Source organism: Gymnoscopelus braueri (genome assembly GCF_963280865.1).
Source record: "Gymnoscopelus braueri genome assembly, chromosome: 8".
NCBI classification, from domain to species: domain Eukaryota; kingdom Metazoa; phylum Chordata; class Actinopteri; order Myctophiformes; family Myctophidae; genus Gymnoscopelus; species Gymnoscopelus braueri.
In genome coordinates this window covers 7,691,141-7,705,578 of record NC_137609.1, presented here as the reverse complement: position 1 = coordinate 7,705,578, position 14,438 = coordinate 7,691,141, and the positions used below count along the sequence as shown (strand labels likewise).

At 40.8% G+C, this 14,438-nt stretch overlaps 1 protein-coding gene across 1 annotated transcript in view; it reads right to left on the bottom strand.

Moving 5' to 3' along the window:
* The window catches only part of LOC308090008 (serine/threonine-protein kinase PAK 3-like), an 87,296-nt gene that overhangs the window by 2,396 nt on the left and 70,462 nt on the right, over positions 1–14,438 (bottom strand). The window contains 7 exon segments of the mRNA XM_080435035.1: positions 294–2,345; positions 2,419–3,600; positions 8,442–8,579; positions 8,871–9,067; positions 10,535–10,634; positions 12,373–12,490; positions 13,296–13,408. Of these exon segments, the coding sequence (XP_080291161.1) occupies positions 3,511–3,600; positions 8,442–8,579; positions 8,871–9,067; positions 10,535–10,634; positions 12,373–12,490; positions 13,296–13,408 (756 nt within the window). The 3' untranslated portion in view covers positions 294–2,345; positions 2,419–3,510.

The following is a 14,438-nucleotide window of genomic DNA, read 5'->3' as shown; positions in this document are numbered from 1 at the left end:
CGCTACGAGCTTGTAGATCTGCTATTTTTGAAAAATCTTGAAAATGTGTGCAAATCTTTGAATATGTATATTTTTAAAGCGAACATTTTTAACTCAAATCTTTGCTTCTGGGGGTCCCTGGAACAACATATTTTGATGGGGGTCTGCGGCCAAATACATATAATTGTGGGGGTCCTTGACATGAAAAAGTTTGAGCATCACTGATACAGAAACATACGTTTTTCAGAATACTGTTGAGATTTAGGAGACATGTAGAATCGGCATCAGGTCTCAATGGGTTAAAGAAGAAATACCATGATTTATTATTTTTTTACTTTAATGTTTTTATATTAATGTTATATTATAAATAAATATTATAAATACAATATTTGTTGCCAGTTACTGCAATATCCTCACGTCCACCAGTGGGCCCCGGCCAACAGGTTAGGAATTGCTGGTACAGTATACACACACACACACACAGGTTGCACGTGCACACACACACACAAAGACCCAGGCACACGCACGCAAGGAGGCCACATGGAAAATACATTACTAAGCTATCAAACACAGAGAAGTTTACAGCTTACTTATGTACAGAGAGAGAGAGAGCGAGAGAGAAGAGTTGCTGTTTTCTATGAGATGGCAGACAAACCCACATGACCGTCAAACAGAATTCTGACCTCAAAAAGCTCTTCAATCAAAGGCAGCGTACGAACAATCGTGAAATGGCACAAAAAAATATGTCAAAATTCACCACTTGTATCAGTGGTGGGAATAGAGGGGGGGGAGGGGGCAGGGGGGTTGAACTTGAAGTAGCATTCTCTCGCAGTCTGCACACACATCGACTCACGCGACTAACTCACATTTAAAACACGTACAAACCATGATCACAGCTCAACGTACCGTATAAGACTCGAATTAGTAACAGAGACACAGAAGTGCAACTAAACATCAGTATTATTACAGCTAAATGTTGTGGGGAGCAAAGCGGGGGGGGGGCATTAATAATAATTATATGTACATTATAGTCCTTGTGGACATGCAGGCCAAGTGTTTGTAGAGACCAACATAATCATATAAATTCACAAATAAATAATTTACGTCTAGGATCATAATGAACATTGTCAAGGCAATATAATGACCCCTGAGCGTTGCACACTTTTACCATGGGCTGCTTTATGTTGGCACTCAGTCAGTGAGCTGATGCTTAAAAAGGACCACTTTTTCACCCATTCTCAACCTTATCATCTTATAATAGGCTCTATGCACAGCAGCCATATTGGAAAGAAATTGGGCCTCATCCTTACTTCCTTCACAGGTGTTACCAATGATACTAATGAAGGCTCTGTTCCATTCTGGTCAAACGGAGTCAGGGTGTTGGCTCACTGGAAACATACACCAGTGGGTCTCACATGGAACCAAATGTACACTCTCAGAGTTATGGGATCCTTGAAATTAAAATGTCTGAGAACCACTGTGCTACACAAAATGGAACAGAGCCTTCATTAGTATCATTGGAAACACCTGTGAAGGAAGTAAGGAAGAGGCCCAATTTCCTTCCAATATGGCTGCTGTGCATAGAGTCTATTGGTGATTGTGGAAAGATGAAAATGTTTTTTTTTACATTGCCTGTGGACTTGAAACCTTATCAGGGTGTTCAAAAAGAGGAATAGTTATCTGGAAGCTAACAGCATTTCTTTAAAGCCCCAAGAAATGATAACATTCTTTAACATTCCTTACAGTTATTACAATGTTAAGGTTCTTTGTTGAATAATTTTCAATGGATAAGCCTATATACTGTATTTTCCCTGTGTTAAATGGCAGCTTACTGGTAAGATCACCTTTAGGTAAAGATGAAAACACTTACAGCATAAAACAATCCTGTGCTGCATGAGCTTTACTGACAGGCAACGCATTGCAACTTTTGCCATATGATGAAAACTCCAAATTAGCTGTTTAAGAGGCCACTTTTGGAACACTCGGCTTTTGAAGGGACGGGTTTGACAAACAGCAGCGACTCCAAATCTGTAACACTTTCACAGTAACATGCGGTCCATTTACACCTCAAAAAGCATTTTGTTTGTATTTCCATATTTCAAACATTTTGTTGACATATTCCATATTCCAGGCCCATAATCACCAGGTAGTTAAGGGGAGAAAGGTTTGAATGTTTGTCTATTTGACAGGCTCACTTCAGTGGAAGGTGAAAAGGGGACATTTTGATCCGATAAATCACAACAGAACTGAAAATTGAAATTACAGTCAATTTAGGTGTCAGCAATAAATAAACAGATTATCCTAACACTACACATGTCACGACACATTTTAAGGTATTCCTGTCCCCCCCCCTCCTTTAATGGCGCCTTGTACACACACACACACACACACACACACACACACACACACACACACACACACACACACACACACACACACACACACACACACACACACACACACACACGTAGTAAAATCCTTGGTTAATGTATCCATTTGTAACTCCGAGAGTGTTACAAATGTAACCAAAAGGGTCCATGTGGTAACGCTATAACCCTCTTGGGAGTTCAAATGAACAGGATTTAGGCAAAAGGTTGCTAAATAAGTCATGCCGGTTCAGGGGTTTGCATCCCTAGAGCGTCTCTCTCTCCCTCTCTTTCATCAAATGTTAACCTCAGATGCAGGTGTAGCTCGATGGAAGGTTTGAAGGTAGATCTTTATATCGTAGACGGAAAACCGAGGATGTGCTGTATAGACTTACAGTATAGGAATGAAGGGTAAATGAATCAACAAGTTCAATGTGTTCCGTGTAACTCCATCCTCCTCAGGTCCCTGTCCTTCCCATCCTCTGAAAAGGAGCCTTCTTCTTCTTCTTCTCATTGAGATTCTGTTCTTTTTTTAGGGGTGTGTGTGGGGGAGGTGGGTGAGGAGGAGGAGGGGGGAGATTTTTGGGGAAGCGGTCGCCTCCCCGAAACGGGGGGGGGGGGGGGGGGGGGGGACGTTATTATGACACAAAGAGATGTGCGCGTATATTCTGCGCATGCACACGCATTCACTCACTCACACACACACACACACAAACATACACGCGCACGCACTCGTGATGGGACTGCTTTAAACGTTGTACAGTTACAGTTATAGGCGTGCTGGAGGAGCGAGCGAAGAGGCAGGATGCTTCCAGCAGCGTTTGGGGGGGGGGGGGGGGGACCGACCGAGGACCCCCCCCCCCCCGGTTGAGGACCCCCCCATGAGGCCAGGTTGTCCATCCCATGTCTGAGGCCTTTATAGCGGAAGGGGGGGGGGGTGTGTCCTTGTGCCCAAGTTTTGCACGATTCCCCCCTTTTGCCGCTGTGGATGACAGTTTTTGCCTCCCCACCCCCAAAACACACACACACACACACACATGCCCAGTCCTCCCCCTAATTAACACACACACACACACACACACACACACACGCACACACACACACACACACATCAGGGAGTATAGGGTTCCGTCTTCACGTATAGGTAAGGACACTGGACGTGTCTTTAGCGACTGCTGTTCTTTATGGCTTCCTTCGCAGCTACAATCAGGGGCGTCAGGCTGGACAGAGGCTTGGCTAACTTCAGGAAGGAATGCTGTGTGGAGAGACAGAGACAGAGAGACAACAACAAGAAGAAGAAGAATTAAAAGCCTGAGTTATACTTAAGTTGCATGCAGTGTTGTACAGTAACTAAGTACATTTACTCAAGTACTGTACTTAAGTACACTTTTGAAGAATGTATACTTTACCGGAGTATTTGCCATTTTAGGTACTTTTCTTCTACTCCACCACATCTCAGAGGCAAATATTGTACTTTTACTCCACTACAATTATTTGAACACTTTAGTTACTAGTTATTTTCCAGATATAAATTATGATATTATGAAACATAGATGAACCACTTTAGCCCTATTTTATACATAGGCTATTTGAAAATAGCAGATCTACAAGCTCACAACGCGTCACAACGCGTCGCATCGCGACGCGTTGTGAGCTTGTAGATCTGCTATTTTCAAACATTTTAGTACTTTTACTTTTGATACTTTAAGTACATTTTGATGCCAATACCTTTGTACTAGGCCCGTAACGATACAGTAACTGCATCGATGCATCGTTTTGAATTTTCAACGATCTACTATATCGATATGCAAACAGCTAAATATCGTATCGTTTGACTTTGAATCGTATCGAATCGTTTTGCAATGCAAATAATCGTATCGAATCGTTCTGCAATGCAAATAATCAATTATATCAATACTAAGTACTTTTAAGAAGAAGAAAAGAGAAAGAGGGGTTTATATCCAGTATCCAGGTATTTATTTTTCACACAGAATTTTTGGGTAAATAAATAGTTACTATATCGATTTTAAATCATTGAATCGAATCGTATCGTTCTAAATTAACCTGTCCTGTATCGTTCATGTATCGTATCGACTAAATCGCTGAATCGAAACGTATCGTATCGTTCTAAATTAACCTGTATCGTTCATGTATCGTATCGACAACCAAGTATCGTGATACGTATCGAATCGTTGTTAAAACGTATCGTTACACCCCTACTTTGTACTTTTACCCAAGTCAATTTTGAATTCTGGACTTTTACTTGTAACAGAGTATTTCTATATTGCAGTATTGGTACTTTTACTTAAGTAAAGAATGTGAGTACTTTTTCCACCACATGTGGGTGTCGCGTGGTGAAAATAGAATCTATGAGAATCTAGCCTGGGATCAATACCATTTTCGGGTTTCTGATCCGGTTCGGAGCGGAAATGACGTTACGTCATCAGGCGGCCGGAACCACCTACTGGAACCACCGGCGCTGTGCGTCTCCAAAATGATTCCCCTAGTTTAAAATGTGTTTAGTTTGGTATAATCGTTTTGTTTCTTTTGGTATAATAATCGTTTGGTATGTCTCCATGTATGTCTTTATTCTAACTTGTAGCGCGACTAGCGAGACTAAACTAATTGTCTCGCTACCAACCACCGGCAACCAACCACCGGAACCACCGTTATTTCTTTCTTTTTTTCTAAACCGGATCACACGGCTCGGTTTATAACGAATACCAGGCTTTTCTCCGCGGTGGAAAGTCTGGTGATGCGAGGTTAATGAGAATCTGCAAGAAAAGCCGTGCATGGACTGACTCCCTATTATATTTTGGATATGCTGGTCCCTTATAAGCCTGCACACAGCTTTAGATCCTCACATAGAGCCCTCCCTGGTTGCTCCTAAAACTTGCCTAATTGCCCCGGGGCGATTGGGGTTTTGCGTTCCGGGCACCTAGGCTGTGGAACGCACTGCCTGAGTTTAAAGGGATAGTTCACCCAAACAATTATTCTATGGATTAGTCACCCCATGAACACTTGAATTCATGGATATATACATTTTTGGTTTGTGTTGCATTCCTAAGCCAATAATTTGATGACCAGCGGACCGGTAGGCAGCGGTTCCGGTAGGAGACACAAAGGAGACTCTTTGTGTCTCCTACCGGAACCGCTGCCGGTCATCAAATTATTGGCTTAGAGAATGCGACAAAAACTAAAAATATATCCATGAATTCAAGTGTCCATGGGGTGACTAATTGATAGAAAAAAAGTCATTTGGGGGTGAACTATCAAGTCACTTTAGGAAACCTATGTCTATGTGTTTTTCTTAACCGTTCCGCATGTGAATGTTCTCATTTTTTAAATATAACTATGGGTTTTGCTCTGTTACTGTTTTTAACTTTGCTTTGTGCAGCACACTTTGTAACTTTATTTTGAAAAGCGCTATACAAATAAATTCATTCATAATTATCATTACAAGCTCACAAGTTGTAGAGCTTGCAGATTGGCTATTGCTTGTAGATTGGCTATTTTCATTACACGACACCCCGCGTGTAACTAAGTATAAATCAGGGTTTAGGGGCTCTCTGAACCGGAGCGATGCACAGTCAACCATACTGTAGTCATAAATACCTAGACGCCTCATTGGGCCGCATGTCAGCGGCACCGTACCCCCGTATTAAGCAGGGCAGCTCGCCATGACTGCACCGCAACAAATATGTCTGGGTTGCATTTAACCCGTTAAGACCGGGAAAGCATCTGTCTGTGTCATTTTAGATTTCTTTGGCTATTCAAAAAGCAGATATATAAGCTAAAAGTGCGGCACAATTTTTTAAAAGCAATTTTTTTTTTAACTCAAATCTTTGCTTCTGGGGGGGTCCCTGGAACAAAATATTTTGAGATGGGGGTCCGCGGTCAAATGCATATCATTTTGGGGAAAAAAGTTTGAGAACCACTGCTATTATTAAACCATCATACGTTTTTTTTTTTACATTTGTAGAAACCCCAGAAAAAAGATTTGAGTTAAAACATTTTGCTTAAAATATATACATATTCAAAGATGTGCACAAATCTTCATGATAAAAAAAAAAAAATCAGATCTATAAGCTCAAAGCTTGTAGATCTTCTATTTTTGAATAGCCAAATAAATCTAAAAATGATACGTTCCCGATCTTAATGGGTTAAGTACCTGAGACAAAAACAAATGCTGTTATCTATATAAAATAAGGTGTTTTGGTATAAAAATCATTTCATATCCTGTAACTAAATGTCTAATATTTGCTTGTAAATCAGTTGAGAATTCAGCAAGTTATTATCTTAATTGTGGAGAGAGCTTGCTTCCATACACAAAGTGCGCACGCACGCACGCACGCACGCACGCACGCACGCACGCACACACACACACACACACACACACACACACACACACACACACACACACACACACACACACACACACACACACACACACACACACACACACACACACACACACACACACACACACACACACACACACACACACACTCTCGTGTTATAAATGCCACTGCCCCAAAATAAGGAACTTACACACCGGCAGCATTTATTTTGTCTTATTAATTTGAATGAATTTAAACTGTAACACACATAAAATGCAAATAACGAGCTGATAAAGCAATGTTATTTCTTTTAAATTAGGTCGATTTTTCACCTCAAATAACAGCACCAACCTGTAAGGATGAGACCTCACCAAATTCATGAATTGGATGTTGAAATATTTGCGACGCGTTTTCACACCATTTATTCATCACACTCCCCCTGCGTGTATAAGACCTTTTAGTGTCACTGTGACTTTATCATAATGAAATGGAACTTTATCATGTTGGATTCTGACAGTTTTTTCATTCCACGCAGGCACGCACACGTGATTTGACTGCTTAATTACACCGTCTCAAATGACAAATGAGCAGCGGCATGAAAGATGACATGTTCCCAACACAATTAGTAACAGAGAGAGAGAGAGAGAGAGAGAGAGAGAGAGAGAGGAGGACGCAGCTGTGTGTCCTGCTTCACTACTGTAGAAAATGATGCCTTGGACTGTCACCCGGCACAACACTAATTAGCATATTATGAAACTGTCAGGAGTGTTGTAAGTTCTAACCAAATGCAAGAAGAGCAGGCACAAATCTAAGAACAAAAAACAAGGCTTTTAAGGTACAGTACAGTACTCAAACACGAGCTGCAAGGACGGGTAACATGAACAGTTGATGTGACTATGGGCAACAGCAGACACTGACCGGTATAAATAGAAGGCAAATGAACTAGACAAGGCTGAACTCAAAGGTCAATCAACACTGGATTGGCTAGCTAGACTAAACAGGACACAGGTGGAGAAGTTAACCCATTCAATCTGCTATTTTCAAAAATGTTAGTACTTTCACTTTTGGTACTTTAAGTATATTTTGATGCCAATACTTTTGTACTTTTACTAGTAGTAATATTTTGAACACAGGCCTTTTACTTGTAACAGAGTATTTTTATATTGTGGTATCGCTACTTTTACGTATGTAATATATCTGAGTACTTCTTCCACCACTGCGCCTTTATTATTTAGAAACTGTTATGTCTCACACGTTTCTCACAGAGCGAAACTTCTGAACATGGAACAAAATATAGTATGCAAAGAGGACGAGGTGCACACCTTCAGGCATCACATTTCCAATTCATGTTCTTTTGTGTGTAGTTTTGCTCTGCAGCATTGCATACACACATACTGTACTGTATGGCCACAGAAATCCATACAAACCTGTTTGTTTACCAAACATTGTGTGCATCTCACTCTCCTGTCAGCCTATCTATCACACTCACAACACTATTCCCTCCAGACAGCAGCAGCAACATAATAGTTCAGTGAGCATCAGCAGCCATGAGGCAGGCTATGTCTCTCCAATTTGATATTATTTATAATTCACATCTTATATTATGGTAAGAGACCATAGCAACATAATCTTTTTTCTCCAGAAAACATAGGTAGCTACGTAGGATTTAGAAGGCGTTTTTTAGAATCGGCCTCAGGTCTTAAAGGGTTCATGCTTACGGTATAAAAACATATTGTTGTTATTGCTATTACTGTACCTGGAGCAGATCCTTGGCCGATCCTCGGCGGTCCACATCCATCTCCAGACAGCGGTTCAGGAAGTCTCTGAACACAGACGACAGTCTCTCTGGGTTCTGCAGCTCTGGCGTCCCGTTGGTTGCTATCAGGTACAGGGCCTGCACGCAAGAAAACACATAGTTAAAACTATTACATTCAGGTTGTGTCTATAATGCATTATAATGCACTTATAAGACACTTCATAACACTCTTTATAAAAGTTTAAAATAATGCATAAATATATACATATAAATTATAACAAAGACACTTTATCACTGACTAAGTTATGGTAGTTATGTCATGTGTCATGTGGTTAAAAAGTAATGCATTCGTTCTAAAACCTTGCACATAATGCATAATTCTATGAACCAACACATGCATACTGTATATGCGTGTGTTTCCTCCCTTACCCTCAGGGGATTCTCGTTCAGATACGGCGGCTCTCCCTCCACCATCTCTATGGCCATGATGCCCAGGGACCAGATGTCCACCTTGGGCCCGTAGGCCTTGCGGGTCACCACCTCCGGGGCCATCCAGTAGGGCGTGCCCACCATGGTGCTGCGCTTGTTCTGCTCCGGGGTGATCTGGGCGCAGAAGCCAAAGTCCGCTGTACGGGTAGAGAGACAGGGATGAGGATGAGGATGTGTCACGTTCTTTAGTGTCCCCCAACTCTCAACTCTCTGATCCGTGTCATTTTTTAGATTTCTTTGGCTATTCAAAAATAGCAGATCTACAAGCTCATAGCACATGATCTGCATACATTTTTTATCTTGACATTTTTTGGCACATCTTTGAATATATATATGTTTTTTAAAGCGACCATTTGTAACTCAAATCTTTGCTTCTGGGGATTCTACTTTTTGAAAAAAACGTATGTTGCTACAGTATAATCAGTGGTTCTCAAACTTTTTTCATGTCAAGGACCCCCAAAATGATATGTATTTGGCCGCGGACCCCCATCTCAAAATATGTTGTTCCACGGACCCCCCAGAAAAAAAGATTTGAGTTAAAAATGTTCGCTTAAAAAATATATAAATATATATTCAATGATTTGAAAAAAAAAATCACTATTTAAAAAAAATAGCAGATCTACAAGCTCGTAGCGCGCTATGGGCTTGTATATCTGCTATTATTTAAAAGCCAAAGTATAAAATAATGGTTTAAGTGGTGCGTTCCCGGTTTTAATGGGTTAAGTGGAGGCCCCTTCATGTGGGTCAATGGATAATTTCCATGGTGAAATATTGACTGTTAATTTAACTCTGAAAGTGTAGAAATGAAGCCTCGGGGGTCCATTTTGACACGTCCTCCATATTATTGAACATTGCCATTAAATTCAAGGCCCGGTTTTCCCAAACGGGACGACATGGCTTGCATGCTTATTTAAAGCGTAATACTGTAGATGTTCTAATAAACAAAATATACACTGTACAATAACACACACTGTAAAGGCCGACGCATGCTACCAAATGAGGTGGTCACCAGGGCAGGAGTTTCAGGGAGGCCACGAAGGCCATGGCCGTCGTGGTCCCTCAGTTTGGCCTTGTGCCCCTCAAAAAATGGCATGCCATCTTTAAACCAATCCAGTAACTTTGATTGGTGCAGGGCTGAGCATGGATTCCATAATGTATTTATTTAACTGTAGATTTAACTGTACATATTCAATTTAAAAACATCCTTAACTTTTAAATTCAATTAATTATTTCAATGGACTAAAATCTTGTTTTATTTGATGGCCGTCTCGCCCTGGCATTTGGCCTTTGTGCCCTCAAAAAATGAACAACACCAAAGGCCAAGTGGCCTTGCCAATAAAAGCGACGCGTTGTGAGCTTGTAGATCTGCTATTTTCAAATATTTAGTACTTTTACTTTTGTACTTTTAAGTACATTTTGATGCCAATACTTTTACTCCCGTAAATTTTCAATTCTGGACTTTTACTTGTAACAGAGTATTTTTTATAGTTCAGTATTGGTACTTTTACTTAAGTAAAGAATTTGAGTACTTTTTCCACCACTGTACAGTTGTACACACGCCTCTATAGGTTGCCCCCATTGTTTCTCCTCTGCAGTGAACTTACTGAGCTTGACGGAGCCGTCCATCCCCAGCAGGATGTTGTCACTCTTGATGTCTCTGTGGATCACCTGGTTGGAGTGCAGGAAGTCCAACGCTTGAAGACACTGTGAGACAAGAGAAGTGGTTTTAAAGGGATAGTTCACCCTCAAAATGACTTTTTTTCTCTATCGATTAGTCTTCAAGTCTCCATGGGGTGACTTGAAAACATTTTTTTTGGGGCGAACCTATCCCTTTAGACACTGTAAGACAGAGAAGTGGGTTTAATGCTTGAATACATTGTGACTCTGTGAGACAGACACATGGTATTAATGCGTGAAGACACTGTAAGACAGAGACAAACACGTCTGACCACCATGAACAATGAATTTGCAGACGGAGATGCAAAATTGGATGCTGGTGTGACTACAGACTGAGAGCCCCATGGGAATAATTGCTAAACACACACAGCTTGTGAAACCCTCCCCGCCCGACTTCCCTCCCCCCCAAAAACGCGTCCGATTGTGTTTGTACGAACGCCTCGGCCAAGCAGGATCAGTGGTGGAAAAAGTACTCAAATGTTTTACTTGAGTAAAAGTATCAATACTGCAATGTAGAAGTACTCTGTTACAAGCAAAAGTCCGGAATTCAAAATTTACTTGAGTAAAAGTACAAAAGTATTGGTATCAAAATGTACTTAAAGTACCAAAAGTAAAAAGTACTAAAATGTTTCAAATAGCCTATGTATAAAATGAGGCTAAAGTGGTTAATGTATGTTTTATAATGTAATAATTTATATCTGCAAAGTAACTAGTAACTAAAGTTTTCAAATAATTGTAGTGGAGTAAAAGCACAATATTTGCCTCCAAGATGTAGTGGAGTAGAAGTAAAAGTATAGACATTTGGAAATACTCCAGTAAAGTAAAAGTACCTCAAAATTGTACTTAAGTAGAGTACTTGAGTAAATGTACTTAGTTACTTTACACCACTGAGCAGGATGCATTATTGCGGTGGATTCGAACCCATAAAATTCGCTGTCGGTGTGACAGGTATTTTCCCCTGCGTCACCCCGCCGAGTACCCTGCTACCTGAAATCTGTTGAGAAACAGCCTGAGAAACAGCCTGAGAAACAGCTGAATGTTTTGCTATAAGCCAGTGGCGGGAAATGTACTCAAATGTTTTACTTGAGTAAAAGTAACAATAATGCAATGTAGAAGTACGTTACAAGTAAAAGTCCAGAATTAAAAATTTGCTTGAGTAAAAGCACAAAAGTATTGGTACCAACATGCACTTGAAGTACCAAAAGTAAAAGTACTAAAATGTTTGAAAATAGCAGATCTGCAAGCTCACAACGCAAGCTTGTAGATCGGCTATTTTCAAACAGCCTAGGTATAAAATAGGGCTAAAGTGGATAATATGTGTTGTATAATGTAATAATTTACATCTGCAAAGTAACTAGTAACTAAAGTTTTCAAATAATTGTAGTGGAGTAAATGTGCAATATTTGCCTCTGAGATGTAGTGGAATAGAAGTAAAAGTATAGCCAATTGGAAATACTTCAGTAAAGTAAAGGTACCTCAAAATTGTACTTAAGTACAGTTCAGTACTTAAGTAAATGTACTTAGTTACTTTCCACCACTGGCTAAATAAACTGACCTGATGAGCTCACGGTTTCACAGGGTCGAGCCAAGGCTGCAGCAAAAAGTGCCGAATGCGAGACCAAAAAGTGCACGGTAATATTTGCATGGGCGTGCGCATGCCACCAGAGGGGTGTAAAGGGGGTCAGCTCTTATCGTCCCAGTCTCCTCTGCTCCGCTCCGCAGCAGGTGGGGATATTTGCTGATGTGACATCTTGGCATCTCTTACCTCTCTGCAGACCGCAGCGATCTGGCCCTCGTCCATGCAGGTCTCCGTTACGACATCTGTGAGCGAGCCTCCGGCCAGGTACTCCATCACCACCCACAGCTCGTCTCCTACCAAGTAACTACACACACACACAGAGAGAGATAAAACACACTATATACTCCATCACCACCCACAGCTCGTCTCCTACCAAGTAACTACACACACAGAGAGAGATAAAACACATTATATACTCCATCACCACAGACAGGTTGTCTCCTACCAAGTAACTACACACAGACAGAGAGAGAGAGAGAGAGAGAGAGAGAGAGAGAGAGAGAGAGAGAGACAGAGACAGAGAGAGAGAGACAGAGAGAGAGAGAGATAAAACACTATATACAGCGCATGGAAAAGATTACGTACTGTACAATACCACCCCCCACAGAGAGAAGCTATTTTTTTTGTCTGTTGCATATTGTCGATGTTGGGTGGAAACTATTTAGATAGGCAATGAAAAGTATTAAAGGGATAGTTCACCCAAAATGTTATTTTTTTCACCCGATGGAGACTTGAATTGATGGATATTGTTTAGTTTCTGTCTCATTCCTAAGCCAATAATTTGATGACCTGCGGACCGGTAAGCAGCGGTTTCGGTAGGAGACACAAGCTGCCGATCATCACATTATTGGCTTAGAAATGCGACAAAAACAAAAAAATATATCCAATATTCATGAATTCAAGTCTCCATTGGGTGACTAATCGATAGCAAAAAATTGCTATGAACTATCCCTTTAAGAAGAGATTGTGACTAAATAATAACTTTGGATCCATTGGAAGACACTGGTTATCATTTCCGTTTCCTGAGAAATAACAGACAAGGTTTCCAACCGGCAGCAACAACGACAGACACATATTCCTGGAGTGTTTTATGATGCGAGGAGGCTGACCTGTCCAGGTAGTTGACTATGTTGGAGTTTTTGTTTTCCCTCATCACCAGGATCTCATTGATGATCAGCTCTTTCTTGGGCTGCTGCTGAAGGTTCATCTGTTTGATCGCCACCTGAGACACACACACACACACACACACGAGTATCAAGAGGGGTTAATTTGTCACTTCACTCATACAGCTACAAGCAGTGAAATGCTAAGCAAGGGATAATTGTCAGCACGCTGGTCGTTGTTGAAAAAGAACCCCCGACAGGATGATTTAACACCTCAGCTCCGCCTCGGTGTTTAATCAATCTGAAGGGGGTTATTTTTCAACAACGACACGGCTACTTAATAAATAGATTAATAAATTGACCCAAAAGTAACAACAAAACGAAGTATTTCCTTGCTTAAAGTAATGAAAGTATTGTGCTGGAAGAAAACAAGGAAGTGTTGATCAAATACATTTTTTGGTTACTGCATTGTCTATTTCTCGCTTCAAATGTTTTCAAAAACATTCTTTAGAGCAATGTTTAGCTGTAAATGACATGGTGTGTTTGTTTACATGGATGTCATGTTGGATACAGCATCAAAATAAAGCAGCACAGGTTGATATGAGCAGGTGCTCTGAGTCTTTGATTAGACAGCGGTCTGTTCTTGAGCTCATCGCTCATATTCCAGAAATAACACACCGCTGAATAGGGCTGGCAAAGTTTGCTTGGGTGGGGGAGTGATTTGGGGGGCGTGGCCAAGATTCACCATGTTGGTTGGGTCACTACCAGTCTACAGACCCATCCAACAGGGTACACTACTATATAGCTTGTACACACAGCGGCACATACAAAGAATGACATCAACAATGTTAAAAGCCAACTGCAAAAACACACTTTCAAATGTATAAAATGTATAATAATTTGAAAATAGCAGATCTACAAGCTCACAATGCTTGTAGATCGGCTATTTTCAAATGGCCGAAATGTATGGGCTGAAGTGGTTACTGTATGTTTTGTAATAATAATCTAAATCTACAAAGTAACCACTGTAAGTCAACGTCACATGAAGGTGTCTTTTATTTGAAAACAAGGTACATTTACAGGATACTATGTGTATAAAAAAGGAACCTCATCAGGCTCAAAGAGGAGTGAAATGGTCTCTGCCCATCC